Source organism: Panulirus ornatus, chromosome 52, assembly GCF_036320965.1.
Source record: "Panulirus ornatus isolate Po-2019 chromosome 52, ASM3632096v1, whole genome shotgun sequence".
Taxonomy (NCBI): Eukaryota; Metazoa; Arthropoda; class Malacostraca; order Decapoda; family Palinuridae; genus Panulirus; species Panulirus ornatus.
Window position 1 is genome coordinate 10,756,921 of NC_092275.1, and position 23,590 is coordinate 10,780,510.

Genomic DNA, 23,590 nt, shown 5'->3' on the forward strand with positions numbered 1-23,590 from the left:
TTTGCCCTCTTTTTCACCTCTTGCACCTTTCTCTTGACCTCCTGTCTCTTTCTTTTATACATCTCCCACTCAATTGCATTTTTTCCCTGCAAAAATTGTCCAAATGCTTCTCTCTTCTCTTTCGCTAATAATCTTACTTCTTTATCCCACCACTCACTACCCTTTCTAATCAACCCACCTCCCACTCTTCTCATGCCACAAGCATCTTTTGCGCAATGCATCACTGATTCCCTAAATACATCCCATTCCTTCCCTACTCCCCTTACTTCCATTGTTCTCACCTTTTTCCATTCTGTACTCAGTCTCTCCTGGTACTTCCTCACACAAGTCTCCTTCCCAAGCTCACTTACTCTCACCACCCTCTTCACCCAAACATTCACTCTTCTTTTCTGAAAACCCATACAAATCTTCACCTTAGCCTCCACAAGATAATGATCAGACATATCATCTATTATACTTGATCGCCATTTCTCATGTCAGTGAAGTAGTGCCATGAAAACGGACAAAAAAAGGACACATTCATTCACACTCAGTCTCTAGCTATCATGTGTAATGCACCAAAACCACAGCTCCCTATCCACATCCAGACACCACAGACCTTTCCATGGTTTACTAAAGATGTTTCCTATGCCTTGGTTCAGTCCACTGACAGCACATTGACGCCGGTACACCACATCATTTCAATTCACTCTATCTCTCACATGCCTTCTCCTTGTAACCTCCACCTCTGACACATATACCCTCTTTGTCAATCTTCCTTACCTCATTCTCTCCATATGTCCAAACCATTTCAACATCCTTGTCTGCTTTCTCAACCACACTCTTTATTTCCACACCCCTCTCTTACCCTTTCATTACTTACTCAAACAAACCACCTCACACAACATATTGTCCTCAAACATTTCATTTCCAACACATCCACTCTCCTCCGCATAACCCTATCTATAGCCCATACAACATTGTTGGAATGACTATTCCTTCAAACATACCCATTTTTGCTCTCCAAGATAATGGTCTCTCATTCCACACAATTTTCATCGCTCCCACCGACCCTTCGCCCCCTTCCCCACCCTGTGACTTACTTCCACTTTCATGGTTCCATCCAAGGCTAAGTCCACTCACAGATATCTAAAACACTTCACTTCCTCCAATTTTTCTCCATTCAAACTTACAGCCCAATTAACTTGTTCCTCTACCCTACTGAACCTAATAACCTTGCTCTTATTCACATTTACTCTAAACTTTCTCCTTTCATACACTTTTCCAAAGTCAGCCACCAAGCTCTGCAGTTTCTCACATGAATCAGCCAACAAACCTGTATCACTGGTGAAGAACAATGGACTTATGTCCAAGGCCCTCTCATCCCCAATAGACTGCATACTCACCCCTCTCTCCAAAACTCTTGCATTTATCTCCCTAACCACCCCCATCCATAAACAAATCAAACAACCATGGAGACATCAAACATCCCTGCTACAAACCAACATTCACTAGGAATGAATCACTCTCCTCTCTTCCTACTTGTACACATGCCTTACATCCTTTGTAAAAACTTTCCACTGCTTCTAACAACATACCTCTTAAAACCTTCCACAAAGCATCTCTATCAACCCTGTCATATGCCTTCTCCAGATCTATAAATGCTACATACAAATCCATCTCTTTTTCTAAGTATTTCTCACATACATTCTTGAAAGCAAACTCCAGATCCACATTTTCTCTACCACTTCTGAAACCAAACTGCTCTTCCCCAATCTGATGCTCTGTTCATGCCTCCATCCTCTCAATCAATACCCTTCCATATAATTTCCCAGGAATACCTAACAAACATATGCCAGTGTAGTTCGAACACTCACCTTTATCCCCTTTGCTTTTGTGCAATGGCACTATGCGTGCATTCCGCCAATGCTCAGGCACTTCACCGTGGTCCATACATACATTCAATATCCTTAACAACCAATCAACAACACAGTCACCCACTTTCTTAATAAATTCAGGTGCAAGACCATCCAAACCCGACACCTTGTTGGATCTTATCTTCCGCAAAGCTTTCACAATCTCTTCTCTCTATACCAAACCATTCTCCCTGACCCCCCCCTCACTTCACACACCATCCCGACCAAAACACCCTATATCTGCCGCTCTATCATCAAACACATTCAACAAACCTTCAAAATACTCACTCCATCTCCTTCTCACTGCATCACAACCTGTTATTACCTCCCCACTTGCCCCCTTCACCAATGTTCCCACTTGTTCTCTTGTCTTGCACACGTTATGTACCTCCTTCCAAAACATCTTTTTATTCTACCTAAAATTTAATAACTCTCTCACCCCAACTCTTTTTCAACCCATGCACCTTTCTCTTGAGGTCCTGCTGCTTTCTTTTATAAATCTCCTGGTCATCTGCACTACTTCCTTGCAAGTATCATCTAAATACCTCTCTTTTCTCTTTCACTAACAACCTTTCTTTTTCATCCCATCACTCATTACCCTTTCTAATCTGCCCATCTCCCTCCTTTCTTAAACCACATGCATCTTATGCGCACTTATTATATTTAATCGCTGTTTCCCGTGTCAGTGAGGTGGTGCCAGGGAACAGACAAAGAATGACCCATCCACTCATATACACACACATATATATAAACGCCCATACACGCCCATATACATACATATACATATCAACATACACATACATATAACATACACAGACATAAATATATACCCATGTGCCTATTCATACTTGCTTGCCTTCATCCATTCCTGGTGCTACCCCACCCCACAGGAAACAGCACTGCTACCCCCCCTTTCAGTGAGGGAGTGCCAGGAAAAATACAAAAAAGGGGTGACAGAGATGCTTTGTGGAAGGTTTTAAGAGTATTTGGTGTGGTAGATAAGCTGCTAGAGGCAGTGAAGTTTTTATTAAAGATGTAAGGCATATACACACATTTATATATACATAAATGCCCATATATGCACATATATATATATATAAATACATATCAACATATACATCTATTCATTTATTATATTTTGTCGCTGTCTCCCGCATCAGAGAGGTTGCGTAAGGAAACAGACGAAAGAATGGCCCAACCCACCCACATACACATGCATGTACATAAACACCCATACACACACATATACATACCTATATATTTCAACATATACATACTTAGACATATACATATATACACATGTACATATTCATACATGCTGCCTTCATCAATTCCCATCGCAACTCCGCCACACATGAAATGGCATCCCCTACCCCCACATGTGTGTGAGGTAGCGCTAGGAAAAGACAATAAAGGCCACATTTGTTCACACTCAGTCTCTAGCTGTCACATGTAATGCACCGAAACCACAGCTCCACAAAACTTTCATGGCCTACCCCTGATGCTTCACATGCCCTGGTTCAATCCACTGACAGCACGTCAACCCCAGTATACCACATCGTTCCAATTCACTCTGTTTCTTGCACGCCTTTCACCCTCCTGTATGTTCAGGCCCCGATCGCTCAAAATCTTTTTCACTCCATCCTTCCCCCTCCCCTATGGTCTCCCACTTCTCCTTGTTCTCTCCACCTCTGACACGTCTCCCACTTCTCCTTGTTCTCTCCACTTCTGACACATATATCCTCTTTGTTAATCTTTCCTCACTCATTCTCTCCATGTGACCAAACCATTTCAATACACCCTCTTCTGTTCTTTCAACCACACTCTTTTTATTACCACACATCTCTCTTACCCCTTCATTACTTACTTGATCAAACCACCTCACACCACATATTGTCCTCAAACATCTCATCTCCAACACATCCACCCTCCTCCACACAACTCTATCTACAACCTATGCCTCACAACCGTATAACATTGTTGGAACCACTATTCCTTCAAACTTGCCCATTTTTGCTCTCTAAGATAACGTTCTCACATTCCACACATTCTTCAACACTCCCAGAACCTTCACACCCTCCCCAGCCCCGTGACTCACTTCTGTTTCCATGGTTCCATCCACTGCCAAATCCACTCCCAGATATCTAAAACACTTCACTTCCTCCAGTTTTTCTCCATTCAAACTTAACTCCCAATTTCCTTGTCCCTCAACCCTACTGAACCTAATAACCTTGCTCTTATTCACATTTACTCTTAGCTTTCTTCTTTTACACCCTTTATCAAACTCAGTAACCAACTTCTGTAGTTTCTCACCTGAATCAGCCACCAGTGCTGTATCATCAGTGAACAACAACTGGCTCACTTCCCAAGCTCTCTCATCCACAACTGACTGCATACTTGCCCCTCTCTCCAAAACTCTTGCATTCACCTACCTAACAACCCCATCCATAAAAAATCTAACAACCAAGGAGACATCACACACCCGTTACAAACAAACATTCACAGGGAACCAATCACGTTCCTCTCTTCCTACCCACACACATGCCTTACATCCTCAATAAACACTTTTCAATGCTTCTAGCAACTTACCTCCCACACCATATGTTCTTAATACCTTACAAAGAGCATCTCTATCGACTCTGTCTTATGCCTTCTCCAGATCCATAAATGCTACATACAAATCCAATTGTTTTTCTAAGTATTTCTTACATACATTCTTCAAAGCAAACACCTGATCCACACGTCCTCTATCAATTCTGAAACCACACTGCTTTTCCCCAACCTGATGCTCTGTACATGCCTTCACCCTCTCGATCAATACCCTCCCATATAATTTCACAGGAAGACTCAACAAACTTATACATCTGTAATTTGAACACTCATCTTTATCCCCTTTGCTTTCGTACAGAGGCACTATGCATGCATTCCGCCAATTCTCAGGCATTTCACCATGAACCATACATACATACATACATTGAAATCCTCACTATACAAAGACATATACATATATACACATGAACATATTCATACTTGCTTGCCTTTATCCATTCCTGGCTCTAGCTCCTGCTTCAGTGCCTGGAAAACAGACAAAAAAAGGTCACATTCTTTCACACTCAGGCTCTAGCTGTTATGTGCAATGCACCAAACCACAGCTCTCTTCGTTCACACTCAGTTTCTAGCTGTCATGTATAATGCACCAAAACCACAGCTCCCTATCCATATCCAGGCCCTCCAGACCTTTCCATGGTTTACCCCAGACCCTTCATATACCTTGGTCCATTCCACTGAAAGCATATCATTTTCACTCCATCCTTCCAACTCTAATTTGGTCTCCCACTCCTCCTTGTTCCCTCAACCTCTGACACATACATCCTCTTTGTCAATCTTTCCTCACTCATTCTCTCCATATGTTGAAACCATCTCAACACACCTGCTCTCTCAACCACACTATATGCATTTCCACACATCTCTCTTACCCTTTCATTAATCAAACCACCTACACCACATATTATCCTCAAACATTAAATTAATGTGGCAGTTGAGGGAATAATTGGTATACATGGGGTGTTCAGTGTTGTAAATGGAAATGGTGAAGAGCTTGTAGATTTATGTGCTGAAAAAGGACTGATGATTGGGAATACCTGGTTTAAAAAGCGAGATATACATAAGTATACTTATGTAAGTAGGAGAGATGGCCAGAGAGCGTTATTGGATTACGTGTTAATTGACAGGCGCGCGAAAGAGAGACTTTTGGATGTTAATGTGCTGAGAGGTGCAACTGGAGGGATGTCTGATCATTATCTTGTGGAGTCTAAGGTGAAGATTTGTATGGGTTTTCAGAAAAGAAGAGTGAATGTTGGGGTGAAGAGGGTGGTGAGAGTAAGTGAGCTTGGGAAGGAGACCTGTGTGAGGAAGTACCAGGAGAGACTGAGTACAGAATGGAAAAAGGTGAGAACAATGGAAGTAAGGGGAGTGGGGGAGGAATGGGATGTATTTAGGGAATCAGTGATGGATTGCACAAAAGATGCTTGTGGCATGAGAAGAGTGGGAGGTGGGTTGATTAGAAAGGGTAGTGAGTGGTGGGATGAAGAAGTAAGAGTATTAGTGAAAGAGAAGAGAGAGGCATTTGGACGATTTTTGCAGGGAAAAAATGCAATTGAGTGGGAGATGTATAAAAGAAAGAGACAGGAGGTCAAGAGAAAGGTGCAAGAGGTGAAAAAAAGGGCAAATGAGAGTTGGGGTGAGAGAGTATCATTAAATTTTAGAGAGAATAAAAAGATGTTCTGGAAGGAGGTAAATAAAGTGCGTAAGACAAGGGAGCAAATGGGAACTTCAGTGAAGGGCGCAAATGGGGAGGTGATAACAAGTAGTGGTGATGTGAGAAGAAGATGGAGTGAGTATTTTGAAGGTTTGTTGAATGTGTTTGATGATAGAGTGGCAGATATAGGGTGTTTTGGTCGAGGTGGTGTGCAAAGTGAGAGGGTTAGGGAAAATGATTTGGTAAACAGAGAAGAGGTAGTGAAAGCTTTGCGGAAGATGAAAGCCGGCAAGGCAGCAGGTTTGGATGGTATTGCAGTGGAATTTATTAAAAAAGGGGGTGACTGTATTGTTGACTGGTTGGTAAGGTTATTTAATGTATGTATGACTCATGGTGAGGTGCCTGAGGATTGGCGGAATGCATGCATAGTGCCATTGTACAAAGGCAAAGGGGATAAGAGTGAGTGCTCAAATTACAGAGGTATAAGTTTGTTGAGTATTCCTGGTAAATTATATGGGAGGGTATTGATTGAGAGGGTGAAGGCATGTACAGAGCATCAGATTGGGGAAGAGCAGTGTGGTTTCAGAAGTGGTAGAGGATGTGTGGATCAGGTGTTTGCTTTGAAGAATGTATGTGAGAAATACTTAGAAAAGCAAATGGATTTGTATGTAGCATTTATGGATCTGGAGAAGGCATATGATAGGGTTGATAGAGATGCTCTGTGGAAGGTATTAAGAATATATGGTGTGGGAGGAAAGTTGTTAGAAGCAGTGAAAAGTTTTTATCGAGGATGTAAGGCATGTGTACGTGTAGGAAGAGAGGAAAGTGATTGGTTCTCAGTGAATGTAGGTTTGCGGCAGGGGTGTGTGATGTCTCCATGGTTGTTTAATTTGTTTATGGATGGGGTTGTTAGGGAGGTAAATGCAAGAGTTTTGGAAAGAGGGGCAAGTATGAAGTCTGTTGGGGATGAGAGAGCTTGGGAAGTGAGTCAGTTGTTGTTCGCTGATGATACAGCGCTGGTGGCTGATTCATGTGAGAAACTGCAGAAGCTGGTGACTGAGTTTGGTAAAGTGTGTGGAAGAAGAAAGTTAAGAGTAAATGTGAATAAGAGCAAGGTTATTAGGTACAGTAAGGTTGAGGGTCAAGTCAATTGGGAGGTGAGTTTGAATGGAGAAAAACTGGAGGAAGTGAAGTGTTTTAGATATCTGGGAGTGGATCTGGCAGCGGATGGAACCATGGAAGCGGAAGTGGATCATAGGGTGGGGGAGGGGGCGAAAATTCTGGGGGCCTTGAAGAATGTGTGGAAGTCGAGAACATTATCTCGGAAAGCAAAAATGGGTATGTTTGAAGGAATAGTGGTTCCAACAATGTTGTATGGTTGCGAGGCGTGGGCTATGGATAGAGTTGTGCGCAGGAGGATGGATGTGCTGGAAATGAGATGTTTGAGGACAATGTGTGGTGTGAGGTGGTTTGATCGAGTGAGTAACGTAAGGGTAAGAGAGATGTGTGGAAATAAAAAGAGCGTGGTTGAGAGAGCAGAAGAGGGTGTTTTGAAGTGGTTTGGGCACATGGAGAGAATGACTGAGGAAAGATTGACCAAGAGGACATATGTGTCGGAGGTGGAGGGAACGAGGAGAAGAGGGAGACCAAATTGGAGGTGGAAAGATGGAGTGAAAAAGATTTTGTGTGATCGGGGCCTGAAAATGCAGGAGGGTGAAAGGAGGGCAAGGAATAGAGTGAATTGGAGCGATGTGGTATACCGGGGTCGACGTGCTGTCAGTGGATTGAATCAAGGCATGTGAAGCGTCTGGGGTAAACCATGGAGAGCTGTGTAGGTATGTATATTTGCGTGTGTGGACGTATGTATATACATGTGTATGGGGGGGGGGCATTTCTTTTGTCTGTTTCCTTGCGCTACCTCGCAAACGCGGGAGACAGCGACAAAGTATAATAAAAAAAAAAATAAATAAATTTCCTACAAATCCGCCCTCCTACGTACAACCCTATCTATAGCCCATGACTCGCAACCATATAATATTGTTGGAACTACTATTCTTTCAAACATACCCATTTGTACTCTCTGAGATAACATTCTCCCCTTCCATACATTCTTCATTCCTCCCAAAACCTTTGCCTCCTTCCCCACCCTGTGACACTTTCACTTCTGTGGTTCCTTTTGCTGCTAAGTCCACTCCCAGGTATCTAAAACACTTCACTTCCTCCAGTTTTTCTCCATTCAAACTTACATCCCAATTAACTTGTCCTTCAACCCTACTGAACCTAACAGCCATGCTCTTATTCACATTTACTCTCAACTTTCTCCTTTCACACACTTTTCCAAACTCAGTCACTAACTTTTGCAGTTTCTCACTTGAATCAGCCACTAGAGCTATATCATTGGCAAACAGCAACTGAATCACTTTCCAGGCCCTCTCATCCCCAACAGACTACATATTCGCCCCTCTCTCCAAAACTCTTGCATTTACCTCCCTAACCACCCCATCCATAAACAAGTTAAACAACCATGGAGACATCAAACATCCCTGCTGCAAACCGACATTCACTAAGAACAAATCACTCTCCTCTCTTCCTACTTGTACACATGCCTTACATCCTTTGTAAAAACTTTCCACTGCTTCTAGAAACTTACCTCCCACACCATATACTCTTATGACCTTCCACAAAGCATCTCTGTCAACCCTATCATATGCCTTCTCCAGATATATAAATGCTACAAACAAATCTATCTGTTTTTCTATGTATTTCTCATACATTCTTCAAAGCAAACACCTGATCCACACATCCTCTACCACTTCTGAAATCACACTGCTCCTCCACAATCTGATGCTCTGTGCATGCCTCCACCATCTCAATCAATACCCTCCCATACAATTTCCCAGGAATACTCAAAAAACTTATGCCTCTGTAGTTTGAACACTCACCTTTATCCCTTTTCCCTTGTACAATGACATTATGCATGCATGCTGCCAATCCTTAGGCACTTCATCATGATCCATACATACACTGAATATCCTTACCAACCACTATACAATACAGTCACCTGGTTTCTTCATAAATTCTACCGTAATACCATCCAAACCCGCCACCTTGCTGGATATCATCTTCCACAAAGCTTTCACCACCTCTTTTCTCTAAACCAAACCATTCCATTCTCCATGACCCTCTCACTTTGCACACCACCCCAACCAAAACACCCTACATCTGCCATTCTATCATCAAACAGATTCAACAAACCTTCAAAATACTCACTCCATCTCCTCACTTCATCACAACCTGTTATTACTTTCCCCCTTGTCCCCTTCACCAATGTTCCCATTTTTTCTCTTGTCTTACACGTTACTTACCTCCGTCCAAAACATCCTTTTATTCTCCCTAAAGACAATGATACTCTCTTACCCCAACTCTCATTTGCCTTCTATTTCGACCCTTGCATCTTCCTCTTGGCCTCCTGCCACTTTCCTTTATACATCCCCCAGTCATTTGCACTTCTTCCTTTTAAATATCATCCAAACACCTCTCTTTTCTCTTTCACTAACAACTTTATATATAAAGCATGAGGTCACAGTGGTGTGAATGATCTAGTATATTGCTCAAAATCTTTTTCACTCCATCCTTCCACCTCCAATTTGGTCTCCCACTTTTTGTTCCCTCCACCTCTGACACAAATATCGTCTTTGTCAACCTTTCCTCACTGATACACTCCATATGTCCAAACCATTCCAACACACCCTCTTCTGCTCTCTCAACCACACTCTTTCTATTACTCTCTTACCCTTTCATCGAGTAGGTGCTGTGTTATCAGAAAACAAGTGACTCATTTCCCAAACCCCTTTCACCCCATATTGACAACATACTTGCCTTTCTCTCCAAGATCTCTGCATTTACCTCCAATATCTCCAAAGAAAAATCAACATCAATAATATCACACATCCCCTGCTGCAGACCAACCTTCACCTGTAACTACTCAGTCTCCTCTCTTCCTGCAGTACACATGCCTTACACTTTTGATAAAAAATTTTCATTGCTTCTACTAGCTTTCCTCACAAACCATTTATTCATAAGACCTTCCAGAAGGCATTTATATCAACCCTATCATATGCCACCTTCAAATCCATAAATACCTAGGAGAAATGAAGTGTAGAAGGGCTTCACAACATCAAAGTCGGAACCTTCAAGAGGGTAAGAGACTTAAAAAGGATAGAATGAAATGGACCAATGTGGTATACAAAGGATGATGAGATGTTAATAGGTTGAACTGAGACTTATGAAATAGTCAAGTTAAACCCTGGAATAGTTTGGGGGAAATGAATGTCGATGGTTAGTTCTGTTTACAGGGCATTATACATGGCAGCTAGAGAGTGGATGTTAGCAAATGAGGCTACTGTTCATTTATTCCTAACCCTATCTCACTCAGACTAGAGAAGCATCTGCACACTAAAATAAAAAAAAATCATAACCACTGCTTTCTCAATACACAAACTGAAAAGTACTTCCCCATTCTCACTTATGCTGAGGAACCCATGTTCCTTAATCACACCTTCAACTGCCACATCATCCACTCTTGCATTCAGATACCCTAACACCAGGATTTAGCCTTATGCATCAAATTAGCTAAAACACCCACTCAGTTCCTCCCAATAAACACTCCATTTATATACACTACTCTCACTTTCAGGTGCATTATCTTATTCTAACCCACAACAAACTTGAACTCTCTTTCTAACACTCTTTCACACATTCTAACAACCTTTTCTTTATCAGAGGTGCCACTCTTCCTTTCGCTCTTGTCTTCTCTCTAGTGATCGACATTCCTAAACAATTCCTCTCCTCCCCCTTCAACCATGCTTCATTCAGAGCCACAACATCCAGGTTTCTTTAAACAGACACCGTACTTATGTCTCCCATATTTTCTCACCGGTTATAATCACAAACATCCAAGTAGCCGAGCCTAAGCAATAAAAGACAAGTACTTGCCTAATTCCTCCTGTTTTTCCAGTCTTTGGAAAGTTAAAATACAAGAAGGAAGGAGTTCTGTGATACTGCTCCCAACCTCATTAGTCACTTCATATACTATGAAGAAAATACATGGGTTCCTTTTTTGCTCCACTTTACCTATCATTACTTATGATAAAATTTCTCCCATGGGGGCAAGGCATTCACTGCAATGCACGTTTTTTTTGTACTATTATGTTTCTCTCAACCACCATCCTACTTACTCATCTCATATCTTACTTATTTAGCATAAAGCTATTTTCTTGGTGGCTACTACACTGGAGTAACTGCCTATTCTAGGTTTTTGTTTCAACCAAGAGTTTAGCTTTCTTTTGAATGTTTCTGAACCCCTAAGGATAAAAGAAAATTTGCAAATTAGGACAAAGAATTGTGAATCACATCTTGTCAAGTATCATGTGTGAAACAAATTGATTTTCTTTGTGGATTGAGTTCTAGCAACCCAATGCAGATGAGGCAGAAAAAAAAAAAGCAACCTGGTCTAGGGAGAGTAGCATGACAGCCACTAATGAGTTGGCTCAATGTGCTGCTTTCAATACTCCCAAAACCTAGGCAGTACCTCTCTGATAAGTGCCCACCTACAACCTATAAGAACTACAAAGGAATAAGCTTCCTTAGCCTCAGTGACAAGGTATATGATATGATACTGACTGTTAATCTCAAAAGGATTAGTGAACCCCCTGGTAAAACATATAAGCTAAGAAGCTCAGATTCTTGTACTTAGAAAATTACAGGTGAAAACTGGGTAGAAAATAAAAAAGTGTACACAGCATTTATGGATTTACAAAAAGTATATGAGGAAGTGAACATTAGAGCTCTCTATAAGTTCTGACTATATGATATGCAAGGAACACTTCTGAATGGTGTTACAGTTCTTTACAATGGAAGTGGTACACATATGAAAGCAAATAGTGGTATGAGTAAGAGTTGAAATAAATGTGAGTGAGCATCAAGGTCAAGTGATATCACCATGTTTATTTAATGTTTTAATGGATGGGAAGTACACAAGATGAAAGTGAGGTGGGATGATGAAGTAGTAGTACCTAACCACTGAGAAAGTTTCTGTATGCAGATGACACCATGTTGTAAGCCCAATCAGAGAAAGACCTGGATATAAATGATGGCTGCTTCAGTGATATATGTGGGAGAACAATGGTGAGTGAATACAATTAAAAACAAGATTAATTTTAGAAAATGATGGGAGATCACAGTGTAACATAAACACACATAACAAATAACAAGTTCTAGACAAGCTTAGACATTTGGGAGTAAAGTTTAGCATGCATGATAATGGGAAGCTAAAAGGTTTGAGGAAAGTCATGCAAGGAAAAACATCTGAACCTGCACAGCATAACTAGAATTTGGTGGACATAGTGAAGAATAAAGATGTGAGAAGTCCGTGAGAAGGCCATGAAATCAAAAAATCACTTGAAAAGGCACACAGATGAGACTTTTATGATGGTACAACCATGCAGAGAGTAAGTCATGTGAAGATACATAGCAGCATAGTCAAGACATGAAAGAAGGAGTGACAATGGAAGAGATGGACAGATGGAATTACATAACTGACAAGGGCTTGGGACATATGAATACAGCAGAAGTAAGATTTTGAATCAGATGCAATGCAAGCACATTATGTACTGAGGTGGTAGGAAGAGAGTTGTTGTTCTCTATAATCATTTTGTATACTGAGGTGGAATGAACAAATCTTCTTAATCCATTTGCCAAGTGAATGCTTTTTTTTTTCTTTTCTCTTAAACACCAAACTGCAGAAATCAAAAGCCACTTTTATATGTGAGAAGTCCAAGCTTATCTTTAACACACTGGTATAGGATAAGGATGTACAGGAGCAATTCCTGGAACAACACATATCTGACCCATCCCACAGAATGGGAATGGAAGTAATGATTACAGAAGGAATAGACAGGAAACATTCAAATCATTTCACATATCCATCTTCTTGAGACAGTTGCAAAGTGCCTTTCTCTTTAGTCCTAGATGGAAGTGCTTCTTTAACTCATCTTCTGTAGGTAACAAATCTTAAAAAAAAAAAAATCATACCTACAGTCTTTGTATTCCTTATCAATTTTCCACTTTTCAACATAAAATGTTAATGAACCACTGGTACCTTTACTTCTTTCTCTCTCATGATATGTTAGCTTACCAGCATCTTCATTGGAGTAATCTCCTAGTCCATTTTGTGATCTTGAATGCACTGAAAGGTTACTCTGTCTTGCAGCTACAATAGATGCCTGCAAAAAAAAAAAAAAGAAACTTCATATGACAACCTAAAAAACAAAAATTTTCAATCTATTGCCTAACATCCAATTCATGCTGTTTCCTAATCTGGAAAGTAGCATTTAGTTTATGACACTCCACAGTAATGAAAGTAACTTCTACCAGAGAAAGAACAGGTTATTTAGTGTAGATATCAAAGGCCAAGTGTGACCATCCCTCAGCACATTGTAAGGAAATCTGATCACCAATGTTCCTATGGAGCAACTGAGGCAGTTAAATACAATCATAAATGTGTTCACTGAACATATCCATTCATAAATTTTACAGATGCAAAAAAAAAAGTGAGAAATGCCTTAACCTATAAAACAAATATCATCCAAAGTTTCCAAGATGTACACATATGAACTATACATTATCTACATTCCATAAGACTACCGAAGGTAACAGGGCCTTAGAATCACAGTGTAAAATCTTAAGATACACAGGAATACAGCCATAGGTTGTACTGTAAAATCTCAGCTAATAAGTTTTGATAATGGTGACTTCCTAATACATGCTTGACTAGTTCAGTAACCAACAAAATAGCTACCTTCATGAATCCAGAAAAACCCAAACAAAAATGTTCAAAACTCCTAGAGGTAAAAAGAAACAAGAAATCATGAGAAAAAAGCCAATATTCAACTCTGCCACTAATGCAGCACAGTAATAAACTACTGAATTCCATGTTGCCTACAACCACAATATCTAAGTTCTGAAGTTTGAAAACTTTTTCTTTCCGTGGCAGTCCCATGAGTAATGATATATCTCGTAGATAAAACATAGGGGGTTTGAACCTTCTAACATCCCATCTAACAAGTGGGACAGCACAAGCTTTCCCTATCCATTGCTACCCATTAACTTGTGGTTTCAGCATCTCGCTGGTTCTTGGCCCACCCTGACACCCAGTTTCAGTAATGACATCACCAACTGACTCAATCCAAGGTATTGATTCATCTACCAGCTTGCACATCAGGTGCATCAACCCAAAAGCAAATCACCATTGGTAAAGGACAAGCTTTCTCAAAAAGAGAGAGTGGATGATATGGCAGCATATGAAAACTGGAAAACTGTTCATGGAAGAGAAAAGATCTTTCAAACTTTAAAACTTATATTTCTTTCCACAGCTGGTTTGACCAGCAAGCAATGAGAGGTTAGGAAAAACTTTTATGTGAGAAGACATCACCCAAAAAAGGGAAACAAATCCCTTCTAAAGGATGAATCCAGTACCAATCAAAGTAGATCCACAATGTCCTAGACTATGAAAAAAAATCTTGACATAGGTGTTAGATGAATACAAAACACCTGTTCAGTTGGTTACTTCCAACATAAGGTTTCTAAGAAAGGATAAATGGAAGATCAATCCCTTCCATCATTCATATGTCATGGTATAAAAACCAGGCTGAGTTCCTGTGACAAATTCCTCAATCAAAAATCAACCAAATTTGAGATGTCCCTTGCTAAAAGGAGTTTCTGAAAGTCCTACACTGATCAATAAATGATACCATCCAAAGATTTCCAAAAGAGTAACAAGGCTGATTTATAAATGATACCATCCAAATATTTCCAAGAGAGTAAAATATTATACAGGCTGAGTATCCTTTATCCAAAATGCCTGGGGCCATAAGTGTTTCGGATTTCTTAGTTTTTTGGATTTTGGAATATCTGCATATACATAATGATGGGACCAAGTCTAAACACAAAATCCACTAATGTTTCATATAACCTTATACACATAGCCTGAAGGTAATTTACACAATAATCTTAATAATTTTGCAAATGAAACAAAGTTTGTATGAAACTGAACCATCAGAAAGCTGTCACCCATGAGGACAATCTGTGGTTGTTTGGCATCACCTTCATTTCTGACTGAATTCATATACAGGTACACCACCAACTTTCCGGCACTCTTGGTTCCAAAGCCTTGCTGAATTAACCATTTTGCCGGACAAACCATGGTCACGTAATAATAATTCATCAACACAACTCTCACCCACTAATTATACATCTCCTAAGTGTCTAATGTATACCATGGGCTGCTAGAAATTTAAACAAGTATCAAATATAATGAAATACATTATACACCTGCTCAGGACTGAGGTGCTCATCAGCTACAAGTTTTGCAAATTCGTCCACATACTCAGCAGCTCCTTCATGGTTTGCAGGCCACTTTTCTCCGCACACTTTATTCATGGAAATTCCATGACACTTCTTGAATCTTCGAATCCATCCTTCACTATAGTCATGCTCATGTTGTAATTTAAGTTCCTTACATAACAACTTAGCCTGGTCCATTATCATGCTACCCGACAAGTCCACTCCACTCCAATGCTGTCAAAACCACTCCATCATCACTTGATCGTGCTCAGTACTCTTACCATCTTCCATAGTATTTCTAATCATCATTTGCTTCTTGGCATCGCTGTCTGCACAGAATTTCAATATTTTCTTCCTTTGCTTCTTTATATCATAAACAGTTGATGAACCAATACTGTAGATGTCACACAGTTTATGCAACGAAACACTACAATCCATTCCTTTTTACAATTCTACTTTATCTTGGATCGATATGGACTGGTGGTTACGTCTGACACCACGACCGACACTCTCATATGTCTTAGAAGCCATAGCTAGGGTTACATTTAAGCATAAGCTAAGAATCTCACAGAATTGCGGTATCACCACTAACAAGTGCACTGTAAAGAATGTAAATAAGTGCGCCCTACACATAATGCCATCTGTGGCCACCCAGCAAACTAGTCTGGTGGCTGTGGAAATTTCAAGTTCCTCACATAATTCTGTCCGGACTAAAGGAGGTACCAAACCATCAGTTGCCGGAAAATCGGTGGTATACCTGTACTACTAATAAGCAATCATTTTCTTACACTTATTTCCACATAAGTACTTTTTTTTTTTTTCTTTTTTTTCCAAAGGAAAGAACAGAGAAGGGTACCGGGTGAGGATGTTTCCTCAGAGGCCCAGTCCTCTGTTCTTAACGCTACCTCGCTGACGTGGGAAATGGCGAATAGTATGAAAGGAAAGAAAGAAGTACTTAACAGTAAAAAAATATAAGATACCATTAATACAATGAAAAAATAATGTTTAGGGTAACTAAGCATCATAGTAGCATCAGCAGAATACCTGTAACAGCTGTTAAACAATAACAACAAACAACTGCAGGTTTTCAGTTTCAACCTAGGATGCTGTGTTTGATTAAAAGGTACAGTACACTGCATTCTATTTCTTAGGTTTTATTTGAAATATAAAAACAAATAAGCATTTAATGTACGATGATTACACATAGCTGTAAATGTAATGAAAACTAAGAAAAATTTTAACGCAATAATGCTACTGGTCATCTTTTGCTCAAACATGGCATTTTAGGTGAAAAAATTCAGATTTCACATAAAAATAATGTTTTGCACTTACCAACAAAAAAAAAAAATCATCTCTGCTTACAAAAGAAGATAAATGCAGCAGCAAATACTAGAACTATACATGGCCTGAGAAACTTGAGGGAGAGGGTCAAGGTTGTACTGCTCTAATCCGGCGCTCTGTGGTCTAGCATGTTTTGAATATGTCGCAATTAGTTATCATTGTGTGGATCTGCCACCAGGGCAGTGCTATTAGCAGCACTTAGGCGCCAAAATCTGTTTACACTGCAGCCGAGCTAATCAATATTCCTGTTAATTTCTTATATTCAACTGTATCTTAGTCCTTCAGGATGTCATCCAAAAGACCAAGGTGTAGATGATGGTGCTAGTGCTAATAAGCATAAGCATAAATCATTACTTATGCTTAAAAAGGTGGAGTTACTGAAAAAAATTAGATAAGGGATCTTTTGCAAAGACTGTGAGTACTCTGAGATCGAATCGTCAACTGAGCATGACTTAGGGATCAATTTCTGTTTTCTGGCATTTTGTGTCATCCGGCAATGGCCAGGTACCAAGGTTGCCGGATTTAAGAGGTATAATATGTACATCACTGTTGACATCATCATGAGAAGGGACATCTGAAAAAGGTGAGGGATCTGGAAGTGGGTCCTCTAGGGATGAGGAGGCATTCTGTTGGATGACTTTTTTAAATGTTTCCTCCTTAGCCATCTGCCTCATTAACAATGGTTTTTGTCTTAGAAGTCTCTTTGATTTTATAAACTGATGTGATTTCTTGTTCTGTCAGGAAAGCATGCTGCTGTAGTCCTTCAATAAGTCCATCACACATTTTTACCATGTCATATATAAGCACTTTTTCTGCAATGTTAATAAAGTCATCTTTGTCTGTATTATCATGGACACCTTGATTCAGAACAATTTCAGCTATTTCACTATTGGTAAGTGAATGAACAACTGAAGCCTAATAATTGATGTTAAAAACTTCTTTGATATCCCCTTCTTCCAGCTTACTTTTTGACATTTTCAACAATATCTGTACCACAGAGCAGAGAATAAGCATAAAACACACAGAAAAGCATGTAGGTCTGACAGAAACGATGGTTTGTAACAAACTGGTGCCAACAGAGCATTGGAGCCCAGCATGGGCAAGAGTGGTCAGGTGTGGAATTTTCTACTTGTAACGTCATGTCGCCACTCACAGATTTTCAGATTTTAGAGCATTTCGGGGTTTGGGTTTTCAGACTTAGGATGCTCAACCTGTACTACGTAAAGAGGCTAATCTCTTGAAGATACCTAAGAATTGATGACAAAAGGACTGTTTATATATTAGAGAGTTTCAGACTTAAGAGTCTAGGGCTTGGTTTATCATCATCAATGTTCTTCTGCAGAGACCATTTTTACCACTGAGAGTTTACAAATCAAAAATTGCTAATGTCCTGAAAAGTGTTCAAAGATGTAACGATGGAAGTGCAGTTTATATACTTTCATGTTTAACCAAGAAAGTATGGTCTGATCTTATCTTAGCCATACATTATGAGAAAAAAAATTCTTGTGTGGCCGGTGTGTGTCTTTCACTAACTTTTAACAGAGCTCAAAGTTTCAGGGAAATCAATTTCATACGGAGGCACTGAAGGGCTAAATGCAACAGAAACTTTTAGCCAGTAAAATGTAATAATCTTAAAAGGCCCTACTAGGAAAAGATTAATACAAAGTTCCAGTAAATGGAAATGGTGAAGAGCTTGTAGATTTATGTGCTGAAAAAGGACTGGTGATTGGGAACACCTGGTTTAAAAAGCGAGATATACATAAGTATACTTATGTAAGTAGGAGAGATGGCCAGAGAGCCGTTATTGGATTACGTGTTAATTGACAGGCGCGCGAAAGAGAGACTTTTGGATGTAAATGTGCTGAGAGGTGCAACTGGAGGGATGTCTGATCATTATCTTGTGGAGGCTGAGGTGAAGATTTGTATGGGTTTTCAGAAAAGAAGAGTGAATGTTGGGGTGAAGAGGGTGGTGAGAGTAAGTGAGCTTGGGAAGGAGACTTGTGTGAGGAAGTACCAAGAGAGACTGAGTACAAAATGGAAAAAGGTGAGAACAATGGAAGTAAGGGGAGTGGGGGAGGAATGGGATGTATTTAGGGAATCAGTGATGGATTGCGCAAAAGATGCTTGTGGCATGAGAAGAGTGGGAGGTGGGTTGATTAGAAAGGGTAGTGAGTGGTGGGATGAAGAAGTAAGATTATTAGTGAAAGAGAAGAGAGAGGCATTTGGACTATTTTTGCAGGGAAAAAATGCAATTGAGTGGGAGATGTATAAAAGAAAGAGACAGGAGGTCAAGAGAAAGGTGCAAGAGGTGAAAAAGAGGGCAAATGAGAGTTGGGGTGAGAGAGTATCATTAAATTTTAGGGAGAATAAAAAGATGTTCTGGAAGGAGGTAAATAAAGTGCGTAAGACAAGGGAGCAAATGGGAGCTTCAGTGAAGGGCGCAAATGGGGAGGTGATAACAAGTAGTGGTGATGTGAGAAGGAGATGGAGTGAGTATTTTGAAGGTTTGTTGAATGTGTTTGATGATAGAGTGGCAGATATAGGGTGTCTTGGTTGAGGTGGTGTGCAAAGTGAGAGGGTTGGGGAAAATGATTTGGTAAACAGAGAAGAGGTAGTAAAAGCTTTGCGGAAGATGAAAGCCGGCAAGGTAGCAGGTTTGGATGGTATTGCAGTGGAATTTACTGAAAAAGGGGGTGACTGTATTGTTGACTGGTTGGTAAGGTTATTTAATGTATGTATGACTCAACCCTACTGTACCTAATAACCTTGCTCTCATTCACATTTACTCTTAACTTTCTTCTTTCACACACTTTACCAAACTCAGTCACCAGCTTCTGCAGTTTCTCACATGAATCAGCCACCAGCGCTGTATCATCAGCGAACAACAGCTGATTCACTTCCCAAGCTCTCTCATCCACAACAGACTTCATACTTGCCCCTCTTTCCAGAACTCTTGCATTCACCTCCCTAACAACCCCATCCATAAACAAATTAAACAACCATGGAGACATCACACACCCCTGCCGCAAACCTACATTCACTGAGAACCAATCACTTTCCTCTCTTCCTACACGTACACATGCCTTACATCCTCGATAAAAACTTTTCACTGCTTCTAACAACTTGCCTCCCACACCATATATTCTTAATACCTTACACAGAGCATCTCTATCAACTCTGTCATATGCCTTCTCCAGATCCATAAATGCTACATACAAATCCATTTGCTTTTCTAAGTATTTCTCACATACATTCTTCAAAGCAAACACCTGATCCACACATCCTCTACCACTTCTGAAACCACACTGCTCTTCCCCAATCTGATGCTCTGTACATGCCTTCACCCTCTCAATCAATACCCTCCCATATAATTTACCAGGAATACTCAACAAACTTATACCTCTGTAATTTGAGCACTCACTCTTATCCCCTTTGCCTTTGTACAATGGCACTATGCACGCATTCCGCCAATCCTCAGGCACATCACCATGAGTCATACATACATTAAATAACCTTACCAACCAGTCAGTAATACAGTCACCCCCTTTTTTAATAAATTCCACTGCAATACCATCCAAACCTGCTGCCTTGCCAGCTTTCATCTTCCGCAAAGCTTTTACTACCTCTTCTCTGTTTACCAAATCATTTTCCCTAACCCTCTCACTTTGCACACCACCTCGACCAAAACACCCTATATCTGCCATTCTATCATCAAACAATTTCAACAAACCTTCAAAATACTCACTCCATCTCCTTCTCACATCACCACTACTTGTTATCACCTCCCAATTTGCGCCCTTCACTGAAGTTCCCAAGTGCTCCCTTGTCTTACGCACTTTATTTACCTCCTTCCAGAACATCTTTTTATTCTCCCTAAAATTTAATGATACTCTCTCACCCCAACTCTCATTTGCCCTCTTTTTCACCTCTTGCACCGTTTCTCTTGACCTCCTGTCTCTTTCTTTTATACATCTCCCACTCAATTGAATTTTTTCCCTGCAAAAATCATCCAAATGCCTCTCTCTTCTCTTTCACTAATAACTTACTTCTTCATCCCACCACTCACTACCCTTTCTAATCAACCCACCTCCCACTCTTCTCATGCCACAAGCATCTTTTGCGCAATCCATCACTGATTCCCTAAATACATCCCATATATATATATATATATATATATATATATATATATATATATATATATATATATATATATATGTGTATATGTATGTATATATATATATATTCCCTGGGGATAGGGGAGAAAGAATACTTCCCACGTATTCCCTGCGTGTCATAGAAGGCGACTAAAAGGGAAGGGAGCGGGGGGCTGGAAATCCTCCCCTCTCTTTTTTTTTTTTTAACTTTCCAAAAGAAGGAACAGAGAAGAGGTCCAGGTGAGGATATTCCCTCAAAGGCCCAGTCCTCTGTTCTTAACGCTACCTCGCTATCGCGGGAAATAGCGAATAGTATGAAAAAAAAAAGAATGACTCATGGTGAGGTGCCTGAGGATTGGTGGAATGCGTGCATAGTGCCATTGTACAAAGACAAAGGAGATAAAAGTGAGTGCTCAAATTACAGAGGTATAAGTTTGTTGAGTATTCCTGGTAAATTATATGGGAGGGTATTGATTGAGAGGGTGAAGGCATGTACAGAGCATCAGATTGGGGAAGAGCAGTGTGGTTTCAGAAGTGGTGGAGGATGTGTGGATCAGGTGTTTGCTTTGAAGAATGTATGTGAGAAATACTTAGAAAAGCAAATGGATTTGTATGTAGCATTTATGGATCTGGAGAAGGCATATGATAGAGTTGATAGAGATGCTCTGTGGAAGGTATTAAGAATATATGGTGTGGGTGGTAAGTTGTTAGAAGCAGTGAAAAGTTTTTATCGAGGATGTAAGGCATGTGTACATGTAGGAAGAGAGGAAAGTGATTGGTTCTCAGTGAATGTAAGTTTGCGGCAGGGGTGTGTGATGTCTCCATGGTTGTTTAATTTGTTTATGGATGGGGTTGTTAGGGAGGTGAATGCAAGAGTTTTGGAAAGAGGGGCAAGTATGAAGTCTGTTGTGGATGAGAGAGCTTGGGAAGTGAGTCAGTTGTTGTTTGCTGATGATACAGCGCTGGTGGCTGATTCATGTGAGAAACTGCAGAAGCTGGTGACTGAGTTTGGTAAAGTGTGTGAAAGAAGAAAGTTAAGAGTAAATGTGAATAAGAGCAAGGATATTAGGTACAGAAGGGTTGAGGGTCAAGTCGATTGGGAGGTAAGTTTGAATGGAGAAAAACTGGAGGAAGTAAAGTGTTTTAGATATCTGGGAGTGGATCTGGCAGCGGATGGAATCATGGAAGCGGAAGTGAATCATAGGGTGGGGGAGGGGGCGAAAATCCTGGGAGCCTTGAAGAATATGTGGAAGTCGAGAACATTATCTCGGAAAGCAAAAATGGGTATGTTTGAAGGAATAGTGGTTCCAACAATGTTGTATGGTTGCGAGGCGTGGGCTATGGATAGAGTTGTGCGCAGGAGGGTGGATGTGCTGGAAATGAGATGTTTGAGGACGATGTGTGGTGTGAGGTGGTTTGATCGAGTAAGTAATGTAAGGGTAAGAGAGATGTGTGGAAATAAAAAGAGCGTGGTTGAGAGAGCAGAAGAGGGTGTTTTGAAATGGTTTGGGCACATGGAGAGAATGAGTGAGGAAAGATTGACCATGAGGATATATGTGTCAGAGGTGGAGGGAACGAGGAGAAGTGGGAGACCAAATTGGAGGTGGAAAGATGGGGTGAAAAATATTTTGAGTGATCGGGGCCTGAACATGCAGGAGGGTGAAAGGCGGGCAAGGAATAGAGTGAATTGGATCGATGTGTTATACCGGGGTTGACATGCTGTCAGTGGATTGAATCAGGGCATGTGAAGTGTCTGGGGTAAACCATGGAAAGCTGTGTGGGGCCTGGATGTGGAAAGGGAGCTGTGGTTTCGGGCATTATTGCATGACAGCTAGAGACTGAGTGTGAACGAATGAGGCCTTTGTTGTCTTTTCCTAGCACTACCCCGCACACATGAGGGGGGAGGGGGATGGTATTCCATGTGTGGCGAGGTGGCGATGGGAATGAATAAAGGCAGACAGTGTGAACTGTGTGCATGGGTATATATGTATGTGTCTGTGTGTGTATATATATGTGTACATTGAGATGTATAGGTATGTACATTTTGCGTGTGTGGACGTGTGTATATACATGTGTATGGGGATGGGTTGGGCCATTTCTTTCGTCTGTTTCCTTGCGCTACCTCGCAAATGCGGGAGACAGCGACAAAGCAAATATAATCCAGTAAAAATTATTTTGTAGTAAAGTTTGAAAAGAGACACGGTGTTACTAGCCCTATTCTAGTGACAAAAAAAGTGCTAGAGAAGAAATTCACCAAAAAGCTTTCTCATGTCTGAAAATCAGGTTTTTCAAGGAACAACTAAAAACTTTCCGGACAAGAAGTATGTTTTGAGCAGACAAATGAATGTAATCAGGTGGCCTTTTGTTTGGTATACTCTAAACATCTGCCTGAAAGTATTGAATATTCAGCCGGTTTTCACTTATTGTCTTACTTCCTTTGCAATCTTTGTTTATATTTCTTATACACCATATCAGTATCTGAACCACCTTTTAACTGGTCATCTACGATAAGGCCTAGATACTTGTACTGACTCACTCTT

The 23,590-nt window shown here is 40.5% G+C and overlaps 1 protein-coding gene across 1 annotated transcript in view; it reads right to left on the reverse strand.

Annotated features, from left to right (window-relative positions):
- Lnk (SH2B adapter-like protein Lnk) overlaps positions 1-23,590 on the reverse strand; it is a 224,133-nt gene that overhangs the window by 88,001 nt on the left and 112,542 nt on the right. Inside the window, exon 5 of the mRNA XM_071692150.1 lies at positions 13,349-13,436. Coding sequence (XP_071548251.1) covers positions 13,349-13,436 — 88 coding nt within the window. The remainder of the gene's footprint in view (positions 1-13,348; positions 13,437-23,590) is intronic.